At 38.3% G+C, this 9,596-nt stretch overlaps 1 protein-coding gene and 1 long non-coding RNA gene across 2 annotated transcripts; one reads left to right on the top strand and one right to left on the bottom strand.

Annotated features, from left to right (window-relative positions):
• Positions 1-837: 837 nt before the first annotated feature.
• LOC140329275 (uncharacterized) lies at positions 838-2,835 on the bottom strand. Its single transcript, XR_011920448.1, has 2 exons — positions 2,701-2,835; positions 838-1,049 (listed from the first exon to the last, which is right to left on the bottom strand). It is a non-coding gene; the product is annotated as an uncharacterized lncRNA (long non-coding RNA).
• On the top strand, positions 2,818-8,175 carry NAA20 (N-alpha-acetyltransferase 20, NatB catalytic subunit). The gene is made up of 6 exons (XM_072409457.1): positions 2,818-2,955; positions 4,343-4,367; positions 4,486-4,576; positions 6,064-6,199; positions 6,282-6,427; positions 7,923-8,175. The coding sequence occupies exons 1-6, from the start codon at positions 2,903-2,905 to the stop codon at positions 8,006-8,008; spliced, it is 537 nt and encodes a 178-aa protein (XP_072265558.1). The 5' UTR covers positions 2,818-2,902; the 3' UTR covers positions 8,009-8,175.
• The last annotated feature ends 1,421 nt before the right edge of the window (positions 8,176-9,596 follow it).

The following is a 9,596-nucleotide window of genomic DNA, read 5'->3' as shown; positions in this document are numbered from 1 at the left end:
CATAATAACCGAAGGAGTTGTAAAACGTCTTGTAGCCCGTCATGTTTCGCCTATTGGCTTCTTCAGGGGTATATAGACAAATATAGGTAATAAATTAGAACACAGAAAATAGCAAAATGAACGGTATTGTATATAAAATATATATCGCAATATAGAAGTACATCAAAGTAAAGAATAATAACTTCTTGATGTATCTATGAACAAATCAATAGAGATACAATAGACATGTATTTGTGGTAGAGACAATTATTCCAATAAATACATATATGTACTAACATTGGTTAAACTAAGCTTTTTAAGGTTAAGTCTATTGTATCTATTTTGTACAATTAGTATGGACTTAGAAATAAACTATTGTAACCTACATGTATTTAAACTACGTTCCATCTTTAAATGATTCTATTCTATCTCATTCTGTACAGAGCAGGCCAGAATAGATTGGGCAAGATGAGGACAGCACTCTGTCTTCTTTTCCCTATTGCATTTCTCTCAGCTGCCCTCCAACCATTCCATTCTATTCTATTCTGTACAGAGCATGGTAGATTGGAGGGGGTCAGTGTTTATATCCGTCTATCATTTGCTAGGGTTATAACTTGTACACAGCAAGACATTTGTCTGTGCTATCCCAGAACTAACAGCCATAAGTGATTTCTGCGACTGGGTAGGTTACTGTGAAGAGCTATAGAGATTGCAGGTAAGAAGGAGTTACTCAGCTTTCTTTGAACAGAAACACTTGTATGTTTGAACCCGTATGCAAAGAAATGTTTAATATGTACTTAACTTAGTGTCATATACACTAAAATATTTTTTAGTAATTGTCAGGAAAAATAAACACAATTGTATTGGAATTCTTTATTAAGAGCCTATGCAAAAACATTTTTCTACTGAAATTACTAAGAAATTATAAAATAGGTATATACATAAAAAATAACAAATGTAAATTCATCTTCATCACTCAAGATTTCAACTTCATGCTTATTGGTTTTTCTTTTTTAACTCTCTTCTTTGGTTGATATTGAAGTTGATGTCTCTCCTATGACATGTCTATACTGCAAAGAAAAAAAAAAAAGTCAATACAGCCAAATAAACATTCCATGCATTGGGTGTCAAGGCACACATGTGCAAGCATTAAGGTTTCGATTTTAAAATCTGATCTGTAAACAGAATTTAATTACAAAATATTTTCTTTTACTTATGAATGCATCAGTCAGATGTGTCAGTTCTGATATCTAATGTACAGCGCTGCGTAAAATGTTGGCGCTATATAAATCCTGTTTAATAATAATAATAATAATAATAATATCCTGCAGGTGCTGGGGTCATAATAAGATGATTTCCTGCTTAATTCTGTTCTGATGGTGACTACAAAATTTGTATTTACCCTTTTATTCACCCTCCTATTGAAAATTAAAGAGAATGATTTAAAAAGGGCTTGTAAAAACAAAAATACATTTACAAAAAGCAACAGTGATTTCAGCAACATTGATTTTGGTTCTGATCTCAAAACTCAAGAAAATTAGATTACACCTTCATTAGGTGGAATAGTATGGTAAAATTCAGCATGTTGACAATACTCCTCTGCTGTACTGCCCTTATCAAGATACTTTTTTTGTGGCCCATTGGGAGTGCTCTAGTAACCAGTCACTAGAGCACTCCCAATGGGCCACCTTTAATATTTCAACTTTTGACACAAAACCCTATGCATGGTAAGCACATTACAGCACCCCCAATCCAGACTCAGGTGCTGTCTTGCACCCCCACATTACACCTCATTGGCCCTTTTGCTCCACCCAGACCAAAGCCTAGGTGCTCTCCTGAACAACACTTATCCCAGGAGCTGATCACACCGCTATATGCTGTCAAGCAACTCCAGATCATACCCAAATTCCTCTCCTGCAAACCCATATCACATGGCCCCCAGATCACACTACATCCTCTCCTGTAACCCCAGATCCCCCATGCATTTTGAACCACTTGATCACACCCCCACGTCCTTCTCAGATCCCACCTCCAGGTGCTCCCTTGCACCTCCAGATCCTACTCCAATGAGCCCTCTTGCACCCCCCATGCATGCACCCCCTTCATCCCTAAATCACATACCCCTTGCCCCCCCAAATCCCACCCCCAGATGTCCTCTTGCACCCCAGGGCACTCTTCCAGATGCTCTTTTATGCTCCCAGATCCCACCCGCCAATGAGATTTCCTGCACCCCCAGCCACTCCTTGACCCTCTCCATATCACCCCCCCCCCCCCCCCTCTTTTGCACTCTTACGCCTCCAGATTCCACCCCTATTTGCTTTCCTGCACCCCCCCTAAGGTCCCACTCCAATGCACTTCCAAATCACTTTCCACCATGCACTCTCCTTCACCCCCATATCCCACCCCTATGTACTTTCCTACACTGCCCCAGATTCCATGCCTCATATGCTCCAATGCAAACCACCCAGATCCCCCCTTCCCCTTGCACTCTCCTTTACCCTCATGGGCTCTCTTGTGCCTCAAAATCACATCCCAACCCCCAGGCACTCCCCTGTGCCCCATGATTGCATCCCCATTTAGGTGTTGCCCTCCACCCCATAGATTGGGCGCTCCCCTGTATCGACAGATCGCATCTCCGCCACCAATTAAAATGAAAACAGATTCTTCCCATGAAGTATAAATCTAGCAGTAGGAATAACCCGCCACACTGTGCTCACTGACCGGCGGACTGGGCTGGAGGGATCAGCCAGCTGAGCCATCACTATAACCAATACACAGAAAATCCCCAGAATCCTCTGTACGTGCCGCGTCACTAGGTAAGCTCCGCCCATTCCGCAAACCCCGCCCTCGTTTAAATATCTCCATTCCAGCCTTTACCTTTCCGGAAGTGTCTCGCTGCTGATCCGCTGCTGTGTGCGGGAAGATGACCACACTGAGAGCATTCACCTGTGATGATTTGTTCCGATTCAACAACATGTAAGCTGGCCATTAAGTGTGCGTGCTATACAGAACACATGGCATGAGGGCGGAGGGATAATGCACTGTGTACATGGACTGATCTCAGTATGGGGGAATGCTCCAAGCTTGTCTTATTTTATCTGCTGGGAAGATTTCCCTTCATTTTCTGCAGATACGAGAGGAAGTGAGCAGAAATCCCCTTAAGTCCGCACATTTGTCTGCTGTGTTACCAAGAGTTATGTTAAAGCGTACCTAAACCCAGAAATTTCACTTTACATAAATGTGTACACAACCCTTTTATGTAAGGTAAAAATTTGGAAACTATCCGCAACAAGGGAAAAAATGTTTGCCGATCGTGTGCTAGATCTGGGGACCAGAGCTCGCAGGGAGTTTTTAGGATAATTTCAGACTAGCAGCTTTAAAGCGAACCTAAACTCAAACTTTATTTAAAGCAGAAGTAAAATAAAAACAAAAAAAATCACACTTGCCTTTAATCCCGCAGATCCCTTGATTCCGCTGGTCCTTCTTGCGATCCAGTCCTGCGTCGTCCTGGGATTCCTTTTTGTCCCAATGCCGAGGCAGAGTCAGGCACCGCCATCTTCTACCTTCTTTTCCGGTCTTCTTGCTCCGTCACCTGATTCCGCTCTGCGCAGGTGTAAAGCTACGTACACACGGCAGATTTTTATCGCCCCCCCCTATACTTTGTTTTCCCTTTAAAATGCCCACCCCCTTACTATGTCCATTTTTCCATCATCTTTGTATTATGCCCCTCTATTGCCACCCAACTTTTCAGTAAGCACCCAAATACAGGTGGTTACAGAAATATTCTGGGTGGTGTACCTAGCTAAAAGGGGGGGGGGAACTGTAATTTTACCAAGGTAACCACAAAAAGTAATTGTGAAGAGAAAATAAAGCCGTGCCCAATAAAGGCAGACGGAGAGGAAACCCCTGGCCGTCAGTATTACCCATATGCTCCATGCAGTTTATTGTCTTTGTGTGAAGGGTTCCATCTTGGTACAAGCAGTTTGCTTTCTGAGGTCAGAGCTGCCCCTGATGACTTTTTGGGCAATATTTAAGAAACCATTTGATAAAAAAGTGTGGAAATTAAAGATCCACGGAATGAATATAACAGAAGCAGGGAGATTATTGCATTGAAGATTATCAGGTTCCGCTTTCTCAGCAAACACTCAGAAGTTCACTGTGCAGCACAACAACAACATCATTGTGTTTTAAATAATGAAGCAAATAAAAGAGGGTTATTGGTAGGATTGTTATGTACTTTCTGCACTCTTTTATAGTAGAGTAAACAGTGCTTCATAGATAATCGCGATGAGGTTTGTAATATAACGTTATATACTCTTTAACACATTAAAATGTTTCTTTTTCTCTTTGTGTTTTTTTACAGAAATTTGGATCCACTCACAGAAACTGTATCCTTTGAAAAATATTTGCCTCTAATAAAATATTTAATAACGTAGTAAATATTATTTAGTTTAAGGATAGTTTGACTGGTTTATTAAATATTGTGTTTCTTAACAAATGTGTCAGTATGGCATTCCATTTTACTTGCAGTATCTGGCACACTGGCCTGAATATTTCATTGTTGCCGAAGCTCCAGGAGGTGAACTTATGGGTTATAGTAAGTGCCTAATTTTTTAGATGATATATTTTCAGCTATCACTTGATTCCATCATTGAACCAAAAGTCTAAGCCAAGCACCATTTGGGAATGTGATTTACCTGCAATCTATTATGTGCGATGAACGTCATCCAGAATATTAGTTTACAGCACTACCTAACAATATAGACATTACAACGTAAAAGATTGGAGCACTACGGAAAACAACTGTTATCTTCCATATCCATAGTTACTGTTCATTTTTGAACCCACCTACCATGACTAAAGCAACTTTTAAAAAAAAACACTCTTGTAATACTAATCTCTTTAGTAAATAGTCAGTCCTACCTTTTTCTTTCTTTTAGAGTTAGGCTATGTACACAGGTGCAATATTTGAGGTTGGAAAGGATTTTCCACTTTCACGATCTTTTCCAATGACAAATGAGTGCTGTACATACAGCACCATTCTGCTGTATGGAGAGGGGAGAAAATCTCCCTTTCACTTCCATTAAGATTGTTCAACGCCCATCGCCGGTGGATCTGCCAGGACGGTCGTCCGGCTGATGGACGACGGCACTGTACACACTCCTGATTCTCGTCCGATATCAGCCTTGAGCCGATTATCTGACGAGAACCAATGCACGTGTGTACCTAGCCTTACTACTGTAGTAAAATCTTCAGCATCTCAACATTTCTGAGTTTGTAAATACCTGAACCTTTTCTTTACATTGTGTTTTTTTTCTTTCTCACTAGCTCCTACTACTAATAGCCAATTGACTTACCCAATATTGTGTTGGGTGCTTACGATTCCTTATTCACCATAAAAAAAATGTGATATTTTAACACAAGGCAGTCACGTGGTTTTAAATATATGCTTTTCATACAGGAACTAAAAGTAAACCTGTGGCTTTTCATTACATGGGAAAAACTCAGTTAAAACAACTGTTAGGTACATTTTTAAACTTGAACTTGAGATAACATTTTGAAAAAAGGCGAACAAAGAAATATACCAGTCACTCTGCACAAGGAACAAAAGCAGTGGTAAAAGCTAAAGGAAAAGTAAGGAAAACATGAAAAAAGTAGAAACTTGGCTCCCATATTTATACCATATTTGTTAGGCTCAAACTATAAAAAATCATTTAAAGGCATCCTTTCTGCAAAGGGTCCCTTGTATCAGAATTCCTACTTTTTATAAAAAGAGAAAATATACTTTTTGTTTCTGGTGACCTACGACTTGAAGTGCAGCTGCTTTGCTGCTCCTTTAATACTCAAAGTAATTGACCAGGAAGATAGGTTGAATACTTTTTATGCCACACACAGCTTGTATGTTCTGTGTTAATTCTTGAGATCTGAAACATTATTTCTTTATAAGTAGTCTTTTAATAAACTTCAAAAAACATCTATACCAGATGTGTATTTATACACTACAGATTTCTATTTTGAAACTGATAAGTTCACTAAAGTATATTTATAAGTATTCAGTAAATAACATGTGTATTTGAATTTTAGTAATGGGCAAAGCAGAAGGTTCTGTTGCTCGAGAAGAATGGCATGGGCATGTGACTGCACTTTCTGTAGCACCTGAATTCCGACGCCTTGGATTAGCTGCCAAACTGATGGAACTGCTTGAAGAAATTTCTGAAAGGTGACTGCTTCTCTATAATGACATTGCATTAAAACCAATGTACACCAAAAAAAAGTGGTAACCTTTGTTTTTCTTATTTTAGGAAAGGAGGATTTTTTGTTGATCTGTTTGTAAGAGTTTCCAATCAGGTAGCGGTGAACATGTATAAACAGCTGGGCTACAGTGTCTATAGAACTGTGATAGAGTACTACTCAGCCAGTAATGGGGAGCCAGATGAGGATGCATATGGTAAGTAACAAGTAAAGTATTCCAGAATTAAATGGAAAGGCACTGCATGCTTGTGCATATTATGGAAAACTCGTCTGAACCCGTCTACTGATGTCAGGTCATAGCTACCTGACTTCAGTTCTTTACCACCTGTCATGTTCTCCTTTTCTTCTGGCACTAATGATTTAGCTAAAAGTTTTGGAGTTGTGTCTTCACACACTTTTTCTCTTGTGCTGCAGTCAGTGTACTGATATAAAAGAAATGCCAATAGGTAAGCAAAATAGCTTTTTGGCAGAAGTCACAAAGTTCTTTCTACCAAAAACGCCATCTATCTGCACATTTTTCCCTACTCCTGACCTTTACGGTCAAGGTTTGGCTAAATAAATTACTGACGCTCTGTGTCCAAGCATTCTTTAATTAACCTCCTCAGCGGTAACCCCGAGTGTGACTGAAAGACTGCTGAAGGCGGTAAACCCGAGTCACACCTGTGCTCCCTAGTAAATAGAATGTTACCTGATCCGCCGGCATCCTCCTTCGTCCTTCCTGTCCTCTTGCACCCTCCAGCCGGCGTCCTCTGCACCTGATGAGTCACCCGGCAGTTCCCGGTGGGGTCGGTGCGTGCAGATGTTGCGTTGGGGGAGTGGTGGGAATATAACATTAATTTGTATTGCATTCAATACAAAATAACTGTATTAAATACAATACAGTGGATTTATATCTCTAAAAGCAGTACATTGTCTTTCATTAAAATTTATTTTACAGTATAATATAACAGTATGAGTAAACTAAAGTTTGAAACACAAAATCATGTCAATAATAAATAAATAAAAATATATATTTTTTAATAAATTTATTTAGTTTATTGTTTTGACTTGATTTTGTGTTTCAAACTTTATTATACTAATGCTATTATATTATACTGTTATAATACATTTTCATGAAAAACAATTTTAGCCATGAAAAGGAAAAAAATATCCCGTGTGATGGAGTAAGACTTTTGACATACCAGGAAGAATTCTTATTTCACATTTCTAAACGTGTTACCCATAGTATTTGTCAGACAAAGTAAAAGGAACAATGCCGCTTTGGATCATCTACCAAAATGTTAAAGTCCGAATAAAGGCATGTCTTTTTAATATGCAGATTGCATCTACAGTGGTGAGCCTTCCTATGCATTTTTTTACAATTGGCCATCATTCACTTTGAGCTGGCCAGATCCACCCATTTGTCAGCATCGTGAATGACACAGGCAGTGTCTGTTAGAGCTGTAGCTGTGCAGCAAGGCTCACGCTGTTGTGCATGTGAGGATGTAATGTTCAAACACTTCCAATATACATTTTTCAGGTTGTCTTATATTTCTATGCATTTTTCTAAAGACAGTTATCCATTAGACTACTATACTAACTAGTTTAACCATAATGGGCTTATAAGTATGTGTATATGTGTATAGAATAGTATTTTTTTTCTTTTCTTTTGCTGCAACTTTAACTTGAGTTCTTTTTGTTTTTCCCCCCAGACATGAGGAAAGCGCTATCCAGAGATACAGAGAAAAAGTCCATTATACCACTACCCCATCCTGTTAGGCCGGAAGATATTGAATAACCATAGTTTTGGTTCTTGGGCAAAGTAGTGAAGAATATATCTTCATATTATGTACATAGCAAAGTACTTGACTCTGTCCTGTAACCTGTTACATTCAAACGTTTGCTGTAAATCATCATTTTGCAAATACAGCCCAATTTAAGTCTAGTAAATAATTTCTTCTTTCATCTGATGAATGGCTGTGACATTGATCATCTATTTTTTTTTAAATGAAAATATATTAATTTATTGGGCACGAATATGGCTCAAATATTAATATTTTAGGACCATCCCATTTATTGCTAAAAGATTACTGTGATTTAAAAATAATTCTGATTTTTAAGGAGATCTCGCCATTATTATATTCAGAAGAATATACCAGTAGTGTACTGTGATTACCTGATTTCTGTGAACTCTGGCAAAATCTTGCCCCAGTAGATGAATCAACCTGTTTATATCTGGTTTACAGTTTTTGCCTGAAACCTTTAGTCTGAATTGACTGAACACCGATCTTTACTTTTTACTTTACTGACTTAATAAACCAGGCAGGTAACCACATGGGCAGTGAACTGATTTGGAGTTTTTGAGTATTCTGTATACAGAGAGTACTTTCTATTGTGCAAGAAAAGCATATATTTTCTTTTTTGTTTTACTAACTTTAAATTACAAATTTCCGTGTGAAATAATGCAATGTGTTATATTAACAGCTTTTCAATGTTGAAGGAAAATTTTATCCCTGCTAGAAGTTTCTCTGCATAGTGCTGAAGAAGGTCCTCCTTTCTAGAACCACTTCCTAAGTATATGTGTACTCCAGGCTGACCTTTGGAAACATTCAAGGGTGTATTTATAAGTGTTTAGTGCAGGATTAACTGACAACTTTCACCCACTTTTCACATATTCACAGTTGAAAAAATATGTAAACACTGGATAAAAGTTGTGTGAATCTTGTGTAAACTCCAAGTATGTATACAAGCAATGTAATATAGTTTAACATTTACTAAAGAGGTCCAGTAGATTTGTTTTACCAGAGAATTATGGGGGTACCATTAGTGACCTCCAGCTACACACCCTTGAATCGGGACCCAATGGAAGACACCTATGGACCGATCGACTCCGCTGCAGGATTGAAGGTAAGTGGATTTTTTTTTTTTGCTTTAGGCATTTTTGAGTTTAGTTCCTCCTTAATGCTTTGAACTGCTGATTGTAGCAGTCAAATGAAAGTAAAGATGTAAATTTCAGCCCTGGTCTATTGTGGGGGGAAAATAAGCCACATGAACACTAGCTGTAAATCATCATTTTGCAAATACAGCCCAATTTAAGTCTAGTAAATAATTTCTTCTTTCATCTGATGAATGGCTGTGACATTGATCATCTATTTTTTTAAATGAAAATATATTAATTTATTTGGCAAGAATATGGCTCAAATTATTAATATTCTAGGACCATCCCATTTATTGCTAAAAGATTACTGTGATTTAAAAATAATTCTGAAAGATTTTTAAGGAGCTCTCGCCATTATTATATTCAGAAGAATATACCAGTAGTGTACTGTGATTACCTGATTTCTGTGAACTCTGGCAAAATCTTGCCCCAGTAGATTAATCAACCT

This window comes from Pyxicephalus adspersus, chromosome 4 (assembly GCF_032062135.1).
Source record: "Pyxicephalus adspersus chromosome 4, UCB_Pads_2.0, whole genome shotgun sequence".
Taxonomy (NCBI): domain Eukaryota; kingdom Metazoa; phylum Chordata; class Amphibia; order Anura; family Pyxicephalidae; genus Pyxicephalus; species Pyxicephalus adspersus.
This window is presented reverse-complemented; position numbering and strand designations above follow the sequence as displayed.

Excerpts from the sequence above, each read along its gene's own strand:
- NAA20 (XM_072409457.1), top strand. The coding sequence starts at position 2,903 with ATGACCACACTGAGAGCATTCACCTGTGATGATTTGTTCCGATTCAAC. Across the intron at positions 4,368-4,485 it reads TGGATCCACTCACAGAAACT|TATGGCATTCCATTTTACTT; the intron begins GTATCCTTTGAA and ends CAAATGTGTCAG. Across the intron at positions 6,428-7,922 it reads GCCAGATGAGGATGCATATG|ACATGAGGAAAGCGCTATCC; the intron begins GTAAGTAACAAG and ends TTTTCCCCCCAG.